At 24.5% G+C, this 15,872-nt stretch overlaps 1 protein-coding gene across 2 annotated transcripts in view; it reads right to left on the bottom strand.

The window, feature by feature from the left end:
* Nucleotides 1–15,872, bottom strand: part of LOC136983638 (ras guanyl-releasing protein 3-like) — a 58,404-nt gene that overhangs the window by 1,509 nt on the left and 41,023 nt on the right. For both annotated transcript variants that reach the window (XM_067280437.1, XM_067280438.1), the window contains exons 8-17: nucleotides 13,872–14,045; nucleotides 13,548–13,762; nucleotides 13,077–13,254; nucleotides 9,844–9,921; nucleotides 7,398–7,505; nucleotides 2,813–2,928; nucleotides 2,597–2,735; nucleotides 551–587; nucleotides 363–464; nucleotides 68–286 (exon numbers count right to left, since the gene is read on the bottom strand). In XM_067280437.1, coding sequence (XP_067136538.1) covers nucleotides 68–286; nucleotides 363–464; nucleotides 551–587; nucleotides 2,597–2,735; nucleotides 2,813–2,928; nucleotides 7,398–7,505; nucleotides 9,844–9,921; nucleotides 13,077–13,254; nucleotides 13,548–13,762; nucleotides 13,872–14,045 — 1,366 coding nt within the window. The remainder of the gene's footprint in view (nucleotides 1–67; nucleotides 287–362; nucleotides 465–550; nucleotides 588–2,596; nucleotides 2,736–2,812; nucleotides 2,929–7,397; nucleotides 7,506–9,843; nucleotides 9,922–13,076; nucleotides 13,255–13,547; nucleotides 13,763–13,871; nucleotides 14,046–15,872) is intronic.

The raw sequence follows: 15,872 nt of genomic DNA, 5'->3' as shown, positions 1-15,872 counted from the left end.
TTTGCAATTTTGCTTTATTACAAATGTTACATTAAAATGAATACATTTGCTTACTTGATAGTCTTACATATGTTATTTTCGATCAACTCGGCCGTTTCGTCCTCACTGACTTCGTAATTAATGGATTCTGAAATTTCGTCCGTCGGAGTTTCGATGGTTATAAAACCATTTTCGCAATTACAAGATTCCGTGCTTGTTCTCGGACTCAGAGTAGATTCTTCAGACTGGCTTATCTTGGGCTGTTTCTTCCAGTGGCGTTGAAATCTGCTCTTTATCGTTATACCATCTTACGTGAAGTAAATGAGTGTTGTTTTTTCAGAATTTTAATCGAATTTCTTAATTTTAATTTAATTTACTCCTACCTGTTCCAGCAAAAGAATTGGCTCTTGGTGAAATACAACTTATCCTCCTACATTCTATAACAACCAGGTCTTTACAATGTTTATGAGCATTAATTCCACAATCTTTAAGAAGAAAGTAAATATTTTTTGTCAAATTAACTGAGTGAAAATCTTGGTTCATCAATACAAGCATTTAATTATGAACATACCTCTGCATTTATAACCTTGTTTAATTAATCCCCATAACTAAAAACAAAAACCTAAACATTAATAGTTCTTTCGTTGGACAAATACATCGAAAATGCATAATAGTTTTATTAATCAAAGCAAAAATTATACTATTAAAATTATTTTTTGGCATATAATATGTTCTCTGCATATTTAAATTGTGGTCATTCTGTTATTTATTTATTTAGTTATGATAAATTTTAGCATGCAGAAAAGAAGTGTTTATTTTTCTCTTCTGTATAAAATTTACTAATTAACCACAATTTGTTATCAATTATTACTATTTGTTTCATTTTAATATATTTAAATCTGATTAATATACATTTACATACTTTATGAAGTTCAATGTTTTACACTCACTTCAGACTTTTGGTTTTATTTATGCATAAGACAGACTTTTTCAATGCAAGGTTAAAAAAGCATTACTAAGAAACAATAACAGTGCTTACAATACAATATCAAAAGTCTAGTAATAAATAAATTTCAATTAAATTGTACCTAATCCACAACTTACACGGTAGATTAAGTTTCACGTGAATCAAAATTGTGTAATCCGCAACAGTCAAATTAAATTGTGTTTATGTAATACTGATATTTAAACTATTTATGCATAATATTAAAACTATCTTATAAAGCCTAAAAAAATCTTTCTACAAGTCATTTGATTGTAACTGAAAGACTGTGTAATAAACAAATATTATCTATCTTTTACCATTATTGTAAGTGGAGCAGACCAACAGACGCAAGATGAATTATTGATTGTTTCCTTCTTGTGTAATGAAACGTGCAAAGCAAAACAATAAATCTCGAGAAAAAGCATGAACTGGAAAAAATCCACAGATTTTAAGCACAGAGGAAATGAAATATATAGTAAATCAAAAACATTTAATTAGGACACATACTTTAAGAGTGGAAGATCATTCTTTATGTATATACCCAAATGAAATGGTTCCATCAATTATTAAGTCCTTTAATAACCAACAAGCGGACTAATTAATTCCTGTCAATAGACTTATCTGCTGACTATTACCTGCAAACTGACCGAGAAGATTAATAATTCACAAATTAAGTATCAGAATTGTTACGTCTATATTTCTGGAAATCTCTGTGTTGAACACAACTCACTGATTTACATTGCAATAAATAGTTATTTGTATGCAAAGAATTAGTTGATATTTAAATAATGAAAACTAAAATTTATTGGACTGGTTCATTGTATACGAGAAAGCAAGAGTTCATTATTGTAAAAAGTTGAATCAAAATGAAGGCCAATGAAAATGCAGTCAATTATTATTTCCAAAATTGTCAATTTCGTTTATAAGTATATTTATGATTAAAACCTCATTTACACAAGATGGAGGGAGTGCTCTTGTGAGATTACTCTTAACTAGGTAGCTTGGTTTGATAATCAAGAGTAGTTCTTATATAGTTTACATGACAAATTTAGCAATATGATGATAATTTTGATCATCTACTGAAACAATTAAAATTACTTCAATAATTAAAATGTTAAATAGCATTGAATGAATATTGTTACAAATATAAATGTAATGTCTTTGAGAATAGTTATATAATTATAGCCATTTGAATATATGGAAATTTAAAATTTCAAATTAGACTATATCAGATCAATATTTTTGAAATGGATATTACATTTATAAAAAGATTTTAATATAAACTGCAAACGTAAAATAAAATTTTATGTATTACAAATGAAACAATAAGTAAAATTTTGAAAATATTTGTAAATCAAGTTATAAATTGACTTACAGATGTACTTTAAAGCAAAACTTATGTGCTTTTTACTGGAAATTTGTTGATTTAAAGGTAAAATTTCATTTTTATTCTACACCGAAGCACTAAAGTATTTTAATTTGCAATTAAATGATTTATTGCTTCAATAACAAATTTATGAAATTAGAAACATCTATAATTAATATCAAGTTTTCTCTCTAAATATTAATTGTAAACAATGCCATATTACAATTGATTGTATTTGTTTTATTGAATACACATAATAAACTTACCAAACCTGTACAACGAGCACAAAACGTGGGCCTAAAATAAGTTGTTTCATGGAAGTCGTGCTGAAAAATGGTACGTAACGTACGGCTATTTGCTTGAAGGAAATATTTTTTCATTTCTTCTTTACTAATCATACCATCTCTACATTATACAATGTAAAAAAATTAATATTTTAATCATTATACTAAAGCAAATATCAAATATTAAAAAAAGCTTACTGATTGGCATCCACAATGCAAAATGCATCAATGAAAGGAAAATTACTAATTACAGCATCGTATTCGTCGAGTGATATGTATCCGTCTTTGTCGACATCGTAATTCTTAAATATCACCTATGGAAAAATATTGTTATAATTTGAAGACATCTACAAGTATACAAGTATACGGAATATTGAGAAAATGAATATGGTTACAAGCATACAAAGCTCTAATTACAAAACTAAGGATCAACCTTTAATTCTTTTATGATTGAAAGACATTTAAATGATTAATGACATTAATCAGTTCAGTATATAAATGAAAAGAAATATTTCAGATTTATCATCAGTATCATTTTGATTCAAAGACTGAGTTTAAACAATTTTAGTTTTGAGTTTTATTAGCAACACATTGTTATTGACTTCCCCCCATTTACTTTCTTAAATTTTTGATTTCTCAAGAGTAATGAAATTTTATAAAATATATTTTTTCAAATAAATTCAAAATCAATATCAAAATATTAAATTTTATTTTATTATTTGGTATTAAAAATTTTTCTCAATTTATATATTTATAAATAAACATATGAACAATTATTTATTGTGACATCGTCACAATGCACGTAAGTTTAGTAGTGTCTTTCCCCCTGTACATCATACTTTTCCTATTACCAATGAAGTTGTGACAGTCATGTATCTAACTCCATTTGGGAGAAAATTTTTTGAATTGAAATAAGGTGACTTCTGGCCAAAATGGAAATTCGTATATAGTTTACCGGGGCTTCCTGCTCCTAAGGTTTCCATATCTGGTCTCAATTTTCATCTATCTAACACCATTCTCAAGATTAAAAGAGAGACACCAGACGAACAACAGTGGGAATTTACAGGTTTACGATTTTTTCAAATTGCAGTCTAATTATAAATGTATATTTAGAACAATGTGGATACAGAAATTTGGAAAATTACAATTATCTTTTTTATTTTTATTTCTTTAAAGGTTCAGAATAATTTTTAGGTATTAAATAAACTGAATGCTACATTTATTTTTTGTTTTTGAGAAGCATATTTAATCATTGGTATCACTCTTTTATTTTTGATTTATTCCTTACTGTATATCTGCAATAATTTTAATAATTAAATTATTTGTTTTTATTGCTTTTCAGCATAAGTCCATTCTATTGTAAATTATTTTTCTACAAGTCTATATCAGAATAGTGTTTGGAATCTAGAATATTTCTGTATGTTAAGCATTAAGCAGGAATGATGTTATGTTTCAGTCTAACTGATAGGCCAATAGCAAATTTTAGTAGCTCAAGTTGCTAGTATTATAGTGTCAGAAGTAACAACTAGGCCTGCTGTCAACACAACAAAGTTTTTCACGTGTCTTGAAAAGATTGATAATCAGTTTTTACAATGTTAGCAGACAATAAATAAAAGTGGCTTCTCACTTTGTCCATTTGCACCAGGGCTGTGGAGTCGGAGTCGGGAGGAATTTCTAGCCGGAGGAATTGGAGTCGGAAAAAATGTGTCGACTCCAACTCCCGCATTTTAAATTTACTTTAGTTTTTTTTATTTAAATGAAAGAAAATTTATTATTTATTTATTAATTTTTAAAAATCTTTTTATATTTTGTTATAATTCATTTATTTTAAATACAAAATGCATCAATTTAATTTATCAAATATGTAGTGTTCTTTGTAGTATTTAGTTTAGTACTTAAATTACTTTGACCCAATTGAATTTGAATATTTTTGAATCATTCCTTTATTATCCCTGCTGTATATAAGTACTCTATTTTTCTGAATGAGCCAGACTAATTGATCAGAATATATATTTTTCTTTTCTGGGCTAAAGTAACTAGATCGCATACTTTTTAGTTGGACGAACTCTTCTGGAAGAGTGAAATTGAAGTGCAAATGCTGTCAAATATATGTATGTATATATAATTTTATTGCCTCCCTTTCTCTTCTTATTAAATATTTGTTAAAAATTAATTTTTTTATACAAATAAATATTAATGTAAGTTAAATATTAAAAATACTAACTATAAAAGTATTTGGGTAAATGCCCCAGGCTCTTTTCAGAGTTCAGAGTAGGATACCCTCTATGAGAACCTCTGCCCCCCATAAAATGGGGGCAGACTTGGTATTTAATTTTGCTGGAGTTGGGAGTCAGAGTCAAGTGTTTTTTTACCGACTCCACAGCCCTGATTTGCACACATCATAAATTAAAGAATTTTATTTGTCCTGGCAATTTTTATCATAAATATTATTTCATTAAAAATAATCAGCATGTTTTGAATTCCAAAAAACTCAAGTTATACAGAAAGTTCTCTTGTCCAAAACTTGCTACTATGAAAATTTATGACAAAATTTTTGTCTTTATCATAATCAGATATTACCTGTATTTTCATTTTTTGACTTGAATAATGATAGTGAAAAATGGATAGAAAAGTGACAATAGCTTTACAACAAAACTTCATAGAAAACTTTGAAAAGTTATCTCAACTGCCAATACTTGTTTCTGTACTCTAAAAAATCTGGAAAGACAGATTATCAGTAGCTCATTATGTCTTTGCTATCTAGCAATAATCAGTAGTAATAATAAGATGAAGACCAGTTGAAGTTATCACCACAAAAACATCTGAGTAAATCTGAATCATGCTGCCTTCTAGTTTGCTTCTATTTTTGTTTTACTCATAAGAAACGACTTTTTAGTTTATAAAAATATTACAGATGATTATAAAACTGGTTATTAGTAAATTACAATGTTTCAGAAAGTAAAATATTTTAATTTACCAAAAATCTGCAAATCTGAAATAATAAACACCTAAAAAATATCTAAAGAAATTATTCATGAACATTCATGTGTGCATATGCAAGCATGTGAGTTTTCAGTATTATTGTAAATTATTACATTAAAAATAAAATTATATTATTATACTAATTACTGTATATTAGAACAGATGATTTGCTACATAAATTCTATTTTTAAGAAATAAATTAAATGATTCTGATAAATATAAAATCATTTTAAAGAAATCACAAAGAAAAATAAACAAATTTGAAAAATAAAATATTAATATACTAATATTACTTCTATGTTTTTTAATATTTATGAGAAATATAATGTTTAATTATTATGGCCTAAGTTAAAATTTTTTAATTGTATGTAATTAGATTTATAGCATCATTTAAAAATTTTTAACAACAAAACTGCCATAAATTAAACTCATAATTTAATTATAACCCAGATGGGAATGTCATAATAACAAGTTTTAAGTATACAGTATTAACTTTTAAAAGGAGAATATCTAATCAATTTTATTTTCTAAAACGTTAACAGCTGGCAAAATAATTTTGCAAACAATTTTTTTAAATATTAGATACTAAAATTTATTTTTCTTTAATAATTTCTTTTGAAACATTAACTACATAATAATTTTTTAAATTATTTTTATTCTGTGTTTTTTAAGGAATTGTTTGTTTGGGAAAGTATTTCTTGCTTATGGCATTACCATTGTAACTATTAATACAGAATATGAATAATAACTTTAAATTGAAATTTAAATATAAAGTAAAGTAGCAGAGATTAATATTTGTATTAAAAACTAATTGCTGCAACAACAAAAACGCAATGCAAGAATATAAAATAAGAATGTATTTATTCCTTGTTTAGTTATGTGGATTATTTTTATATCATCAGCAAAAGATAAACTATGATTTAAATAAAATCATTTAAACTAATAAATATATATTGACTCTGAATATTGAAATCATTTTTACAATTATGTAAAATGATTCAATAATATTACTTCATTTGGGTATGCAGTAATCATGTGAAAATATTACAAATATCTTTAGCAAAATTCATTTAACAAATTATTTAAGGTGGTAGAGGTATTGAAATTTGAGGCTTTAAGAAGGATTTCTATAAGTAGCTGAGTATTCCAAATGTTTAGGAAAAGAACTCTTGCATTACAATCATAAGGAATACAATGATAAGCAATTAACTTCAGTTTCAGTGTTCAGAAAAAAAGGCAAGATAATAGTATTTCTGATCAAGAAAACAAGGATTTTAACTGTTACAACACAGAAAAAAATCTGAAAAATTTACAGTTATGCTAAGTTTGCACTAATAATTTAATAGTTTAAATGTTTAACTCTAAGCACAAACTGGCCAAAATCAGCATAATCTGTTTGAGATGAAAGCAGCCAAAGAAAAAGTTGTTTGAATAGTTTTGCTGTACAAATTCTCCTCATAGCCTTAGGGGTAAAAACAATTTCGTCTCCAGGTACAGTACTGTACATAGAAAGAAGAAATTTTCAGAACTTAGAGTTAAAAATAGTATCTTTATGTTGGAAGCAATTTATGGACTTCTAGCAAAGCCATATTCTTTAAATGCTCGCAGAAAAAATATATTTGAAATGCCAACAGGATTCATGAATATCCAAGTTTCATTCATAAAATCAAATAAATTCAATTCAAAAAGTAAAAATAAATAAATAAGTATAAATTAAATCAGTTGAAGTATTTTAATTATGATTAAAATAAATATAGTAAATTTTATTTATTAAAAAATTAAATTATAAAATTATACTAACCTCAACTATAGAATCAATATGCTTTTCTAAAACTTCTGGTTCAGGAGGAATGCAGGAACCAGTTGCCCATTCAGCAAATATTATTGGTTTTGTGGGAGATGACTGTGACTAAAAAAAATAATATTTAAATATTGAAAAGTTTGTTTTAAAAAACTTGTATTAATATACATTACATTTAATATAATTATAAATACTTATAAAATATTATATATCTTAGAAATCTTTTTAGTTATGTATATATTATATGTTTCTTATTAAAACAAGTATTTAACTTTTGTGTGTGTGTCATTAATTAACCTATCTAACTATACTAAAAAGTTTATTAATATTTTAAAATATGGCCATAGATCTTTATGTTCAAAATTAAAAATTCATTTTTAGAATATAATTTATACTTCAATATTTTGAATTAATATTTATTTTAAATAGTTTTCATTTAATTAGTTTAATACACATTTTGTAGCTATAATCCTAAGCAATTCTCTTGAAAAATTCAAAAACATATTTATGCTTGAAGCAGGTTTAAATAGAAAACAATACTTTCACAAATTAACTGCCAGACTGACAGTTTAATAATTTGTCATTGTTTTATTATATTCTAAACTACTTTTTAATAATGTTTAAATTTTATTAATTCAAAATGCTGAATAACAACATAAAATGATATGCAGACAGTCCAACTTTTAGATGTAATATGCTGTTAAAAATGTGCAGAAAACTCAAATGTTCAAAACTCAAACAATAGAGTTGCATGCTATAAAGAAAGTTCCATTCCCTGAGTCAAAATAGAAACATTTAAAATCTTTTAAGCAAGAAAAGTTTTAGTTTTTCACAGTGAATATGCATAAAACATTACTTAAAATGTTACCATTGATAACACAAAAAACACAGAAGACAATAAAAATTAATTTTCATAAATAATTTTGCTATTACAAAATTCAAAACTGGAGGAAAACGTCCAGTTTTGAATTGCATAATAAATTAAATATATGAAAGTCCAAATTTGGTAGGAAATGCAATTTAGTAGCATCAAAGAATTAGATACAAAAGAGCAAGTGGCCCAAAAGCAAAAATCTGCCTATACTTATATAAAAAGAACTTATACAGAAAATATTTTCTTTTGATTATTCTTTTAAAAAATTTTTATGATGGGGAAAAAAGAAATTTTGAACTGTAATAATATGATCCTTATTTTATAAATAAGAATTAAAAATTATATTTGTATTCCCATCTTTTTATAAACCCATTAAACAAACTTAACAAAGTTTCATTAATAAAAGAGACTATTTATCACCGATTGTGTCATTGATCAATGATAAAAAATCCCTTTCATTAAATGAAAACTACTGTATACTGAATTTCTAGTCAATTAATAGACTTATTATAATGAACTCTATCAATTAATAAAAATTATATAAATTGATAATTATGCATATTTGACCCAACACATACTAAAATATGAATGATATGCATAGTAGAGTGAAAAAAATATTTAGATATTTTTGTTTAATTTTAATATATATTATTATAATAATTTATTACAAATTATTTATAATTATTATAATATAAAATATTAATCAAGTATTTATTCTTTAATTTTCAATGTCTTCAATATTCAATACAAAATTTTAAAAAAATTCATAGTTCAGTATTTATTACTATTATTATATTTCCACTCAATACAACAAAATATAAAAATACATAAAAAAATGTAGAATTTTGTATGTATATATATATACATACATACATATAAAAATACATAAAACTATGGATATACTTTGATAAGAGTTTTAAAAAATTTATTATTATAATAAATCAACAGGTTTTCATTTCATTGATATTAGAAATTAAAGAAAATAAATATGCTTACTGATCTTAAAATATCTCTATATAAAATACAGGTGAATTTAAATTCTAATTTTTTCTTGATAAAAAATTGTTTTATTGACAATGCTCTAGCAATGTTTTATGAATTATTTTCAAATTAATTATTCATTCCATTTTTATAGAAAAAAATCTAAATAAATGTATTAAGAACAGTAATAGCATTATATTTATGGCCATGGGTTGTCTACTTTTATACAGCAGTTTGTCTGATGAAGTAAAGAAATATATTTAAGACCTTAAAGATTATTTATGATGTATTTATTGTATCTTTTTGGAAATCATTGACTATCCTATTATACCTATGTTCAATTTTATATAAGAAGAAGAATCAAACGATTTTATTAAACTTTTATAGAATTTCTATATTTTCTTTAAAAATATTGTAAAGTTTGTTTTAAATGATTAATTTCCCTTATTTCATAAATATTCAATTTAACAATGTCATATTTGAATTGAAAAATATTAAAATAAAAGAAAGAATAATATTTGAATTAAAATTTAAAAGTTAAGTATCATTAATTAATATAAAAGGAAATTATTTTAAGTGGCAGATTCTTACTGATGTTGGATTACGTGGTTCTCTACTTAGTGATAATTCATATAATTCATCTTCGGTGTATGCTGTTTCTACAGATAACTGAAAAAATTATCAAAAATTTTAAATTAAAAATTTTATAAAATTGCACTATTTTAAATTAAACTAATTTGAAATTATCTAATACATGATAAATTTTCGATGACATACAGGGTTAGGCAAAAAACAAGTTACCACCAAATGGGCAAAGTGATATGAAGTTGTTCAGCCAAATATTTGTTTCAGACAAAATGTGGTTACACAATAAGATTTGGAAGAAAGAAGAAAGATTGCAATGTGGATAGATGTCTTTCAGTCATTTTCAAGAAAGAAATTACAAGAGTGGTACAAGAATCCTCCAAGTTTAACTATTTGTCACATATATGAGAAATTTGAGCAAACAGTCTATTGCAAATAACTTAAGGGGAATATAGTTGTTAGAATGGAAAATAACATTGTAGGTGTTCAAGCAGCAGTCCTGAACAGCCTGAAAAACTCTATTCCTAGATTAGAACTGGAAACCAGTATCGTATCTCTCAGGAATTACTTTGCAGAATTTTCCATTTTGATTTGTAAATGAAGCATTAGCACATTGAAATAATTTACTGCAAGCACTTTCAAATCTTGATAAAAACACCTGCGTAAGAGGAGAATTAGTTTAAATTAAAATATAGTTTATTAAATAAATACTAAAAGCAGTTACCATTTGAGTGATAACATATTTTGCACAATCTTTCATTATAGTACTAATTCAGTAAAAATTGAATGTTCTATTTTTATATATTAGTAGTCATCAACATATAAAAATGGATATTATACTTTAACATAATTAAATATAACTTTTAAATGTAATTTGATTATTTTGGATTATGATAAATTATAATATTCTGTCATTTATATATTTTTAGATTTACATTATCATCTCAATTTTTTTAGGAATCTGTTGTTAACTATTGGTAACATTTTCAAAACTTTATTGCTTCAAAATATTAAATTTTAAATAGCCATACATTAAATAGAATAACAATTTTGAAACAACAGCTGATAATATTTCCAATAATAATTAGTAACAAACTCCTAAAAAATGAGATATTTATATATTTTTAGATTTATAATATTGATAAAAATACAGTGTACAGAAAATACATGTCAGTTTTTAAACTATAATATTCTGGGACAAATTAAATCAATTTAATAAACATTCAACAATACAAAATTGAAACACACAGTAAACAATCATTTCTGAGTTTGAGACCTCTGTTATAGAATATGGTAGGAGATAAATTAAGAATCTGAGCATTGATACATTAACAAAATTCTGCAACTAAATATATAATTTAATTGAATTTATTGATTTACATATTAAACTAGGATAGCAAACTTACCAATGATTAAACATATCTGGTATACTAGGTAAACATATTTAAGCTAATTAGAAGTAATTTATTAAATCTAAATTTTCATATATCTGAAAAAGATCTGAAATGTATGAAAGACAATCTGCTAATATATCTGCCACTATATGAGGATTACTAATAAAAATCTCACTCTTAACCACTTCATTTTCAGATTTTAAAATCATGGCTAGATTATAATACATCTTTACATATTTAACATTAATTTAAAATGTTACATAAATTGCTAAATTTAGCAGGAATTAATTTTGAACACAAATGAATAAAAATCGAGACACAACTGATGATGTTCATACTCTTGTACAATTACCTCAAAACAATAAAAAATAATGTTCTAGATATAATTTTATACTCTATCACAAAGTGTCAGTAATATTAAATTCCATAGTATTATTTCAACAATATGAAAACATTGCTTTGCTATAACATATCTACAAATAAATTGATACATTCTACATAGACTGTGTTCCTGTTATAAATGAAGCACATCAAGATAAGCAAATATAATAATGATAAACGATAATATCAAACACATTCATGTGAAGGATGCTTTTGAATTATTGCAGAATTATTATTAATTGTATGTAGAGGACATATTACATATTTATAAACAGCATATAATATCAATAATACAGCAGTACATATTTAAATCTGTATCTAATGAAAATATTTTACTTTTAATAACCAGAGTGTGAAAATGACATTAAATAACAGTGAAACAATGATGTAAATTTGAATTCTCTATTGTTTTCTCCCAAAGCACAGTAGATATATTTTGTATTTTTTAAAATAAATGTCATTCAAATATACTTAAGTTACAGAAATCTATTCAAATATATTTAAAAGTACTGAATATTCCATTTTCAAATTGAAGTCAATAAAAAGTATCAAGTAAAATCCAATAATAAACTGAAATTTTTGTTCAAATTAAATAATCACAATATTACAAAATGAAGATCTTCTTGAGTGTCATTTGCACTCTTGATACTTGAAAATCATGCAACATTTATGAGTCAGAAGCCTTTGCATATGATAAAATTTGCCAATAATGCAAAAAAAAAGTTAGTTTGAACTGATGGTTTTTTCGAATTTTTAAAAAAGTTCCTAAAGTATGAAAAAGCAATAATAATTATGAACATTTATTTTAATATTTAAAAACATTATGTAATTTTCTGCTAAAGATAAAATACTTTGTATCAGAATAATAATAATGAAATATCATTGGAAAATGATAAGAAATAATTTAAAAGTATGCTAAAATAAGCAAATGCTGGTATGGGGGGTATGTATATGTATATAAAAATAATTGTCATCCTTTCATCTTTCTTAATTTTTTCATCATTTAAATACAGTTTAAATGATTACAAATAAACTCAATACTAAAAAATTAGTATATTCCTTTTTTATTTTACAGTATTATAAATATATTTATAACTTGTAAAGTTTTTCTAAATATTCTGTTTAAAAACTTATAGTTTTAAAAATCCTTGTTAAAAAAGAACAAACCAAATATATATACTGGTTTATTACAAAAAAAAATTATTTATAAAAAAGAAAAGAATTAAAATTATCTTGATGAAAATCATTTTATGTATAAATGATTCTAAATATTATTGAAAATTGTTTATTTTGTAATTAAATTAAAAACTGACATGAAACTAATTTTTCAAAATTTAAACTGTTAATAAAATATTTCCTAAATAATTCTTTGTTAAAATAATTCACATTTTGTGTAACATTGACACTAAGTATTTGTTGACATAAATTAAAAAAAATAAAATTTCATATTTGAATAATACTTACTCTAAGTGTATTTACTAAATCTAAGTTTACAGAGAGAGAGGGTGTTGAATTTTGGAGTTCCCATAATTCTTGGAATATCAAGGATAATTGTACTATTTTACGAAAATTTATTAATCCATTATCTAAAGTATCGGGAAGTGCAACTTGTAATGATATCAAATCTTTCATATGTACACCACTAAAAAATTTAAATTAATGTAATTAGATATAACAATTAATTATATCATATTTCATTATAAAAATATTTATTTTATTTTCAATGTAAAATTTATAAAAAGTTTCAAAAGTTATTTTTTAATTAAATAAATATATAATTTAAATAGTTTTAAAATCTAAATCTAGTTTTAGATATGATATTAACAATAAATAATAATTGAGATATTAGTTTATTAAATATAATTATACTTGATAAAAATAGCTATTGTTTATAATTATAATTATTAATATTAAAATCAATGATAAATTAATTACAGAATTGGAATGCGGAATCCTTTACTCTCAGCTAATGCTTTTCGATAATTAGTAAAATTTGATGCCGAAGATAAGAGATCTGTCAATTCTTCTAAAGACTTTATAGTCTCGGACGGTACAGCAGCCATAGTCCGAGTCAGTCTGGCCAAAGCACTGTGGCTCAATCCTCCCACAACTGCCATTAGTGAATTAAAATTTTGAAGCTGTAGTAATTTCTACACATAGAATGAATGAGAATATAAATATCAATCTTTTCAATTTTCTTAAATTTTACATAGTAAATGATTAGATAATTTTTGATTCAAAGAAAAAAACCTAACTTGCCTTAGCTACAGATACAAATTTAGTGATAATGTCGGCTCTTTGCTGTGCTAATGAGCGACTAAGCACCATGCATTGGATCCACTGTGAAAGGCCATTAAATAATGCTATGGATCTTTCTAGTTTAGCATTATCTTGTAATGTACCAGACTGTGCATAAGCTTTAAAATCTAAAAACTGAATATAAATTTGAATTTTAAAGATATGTCAAAATTATGAATAAATTAATTTAAATAGGTGTATAAACTAAATTATAATTACAAAATTTCATATACATTTAAATTAAAATATATTAAGAGTTCTAGTCAGTCATTTTGAAACTGGGTTCTGGAAAACAATTCTGATTTAAGAGAAGTAAAAAATTAAAGTAAAATTTAAATTATAAATATAACAAATATGCAATAAAAAAAAGTTTTAAAATTATGTAATATTGAGTATTTAATTTAATTTATAAATAATATCAAATATATATAAAATAAGCATTTCACATTCCCACAAAAAAAAAAAAAGATCAAAATAGAACAAAATAGTCTTGATTATCTAACATATTCAGTAAATATAATATTTATGAACATAAAGCAAGGTTAAAATTGTCATTCAAATATGATGTCACACTTAATCTATCACCTAAATATTAAAATCAAGCATTTCTGCAAAACAGACCTACAGTACATTAATTTATTCATATTTATTGCCAAGACAAGGTAATTTTAAAATAGGCCAATAAAAAAAAAAAGAAATGAAATTAACAGATTTACTAAAGAAGAAGAGTCTGATAACAGTGTAATAACAGTGTAATAACAGTGTAGACTACAGTTAACTATGCTATACAACAGTATATCTTTCAATAGTATCTTTATCTGTAAAGGTTAAATTGTTGCCATTATCCTTTCATATCAAAAGTTCTACTAGAGTGCTTTCACAACAGAGCATATTTAGTACAGTGCTTCTATTAAAGTGCAACTGTTTAAATAAACAAAAACTTGCTGTGTGATCATTACTGATCAAAATACTTCTCCACAATGATTTTGGTAAAAAAATTATCTCAAATAAAAAAAAAATTGAGAATCTTTAGAACATCATTCTACTAACAATCCAATCCTGTCACAATCTGTCAAAAAGTTTTTACATATCCTACTCAGTAGGGATGTTATATTTGAATGACTCGTTCCCCATATTTTTAGCTAATTCTGCTGCCACATAATGAATTATTAACCCATCAACAGGTACATTTTTTACAAACATTATTAAGTTAAAGCAAACTCAACTTTGCTATCTTTTCTGGTTCATTCTCTTTTACAAATCATGTTCTCATTTTTTTCCTGCTGATAATTTAACAATCATGCTCTTTTTCAAAATCTTGAATAAAACTGTCTGTGAAATTTTTAACTGTGCAACAATATTTCATTGGCTCATTTCTGGCAATGTATCACAGGGCTCTTAGAATTCTAAAATTTGAAGTTCATCTTTGAGGGGTGAATACTTGCATTTCTTATTTTCTTCCTCCATCATGCTAAGAGATACAGTCAGTACATTACAGTATTGTACATTAATTAAACAGTAATGAAGTTCAGTCTTCAATAATAGCAAACAGCTAGCTTATGAATGAAGTAAACTTAAACTGAAGTACCACATGCAGTATTGAGTTCAGGATTAAAATGAACATTAATGTATTAAGAGTAAACACCTTATATGATTGGATGTTTTAATTTAAACTAATTCTGATCATTATGCTAATGTTTTTATTGGAATGACATGACTTATAACTATTATGTTTTGTCAGTTGGTTATTATTAACTACCTAAATAAATTCATATTTATCATTAGTAACATAATAACTAGAAGTCAAAGTTTTGTATTATTATTTAATTTACTTGTTTCTGAGACATGTTGATTCTCATAATATTAGTATTAGACTAATAATATTTGTAATTACAATAAGCAGCACCTGCTGATCTACTGTCTTCGTTAAATGAGATGTCACTTATTCTTACATTTTATATA

This window comes from Centruroides vittatus, unplaced genomic scaffold (assembly GCF_030686945.1).
Source record: "Centruroides vittatus isolate TY-2023 unplaced genomic scaffold, ASM3068694v2 contig_884, whole genome shotgun sequence".
Lineage (NCBI taxonomy): Eukaryota > Metazoa > Arthropoda > Arachnida > Scorpiones > Buthidae > Centruroides > Centruroides vittatus.
The sequence above is the reverse complement of the archived record's forward strand: the minus strand, read 5'-3'. Positions and strand labels throughout refer to the sequence as shown.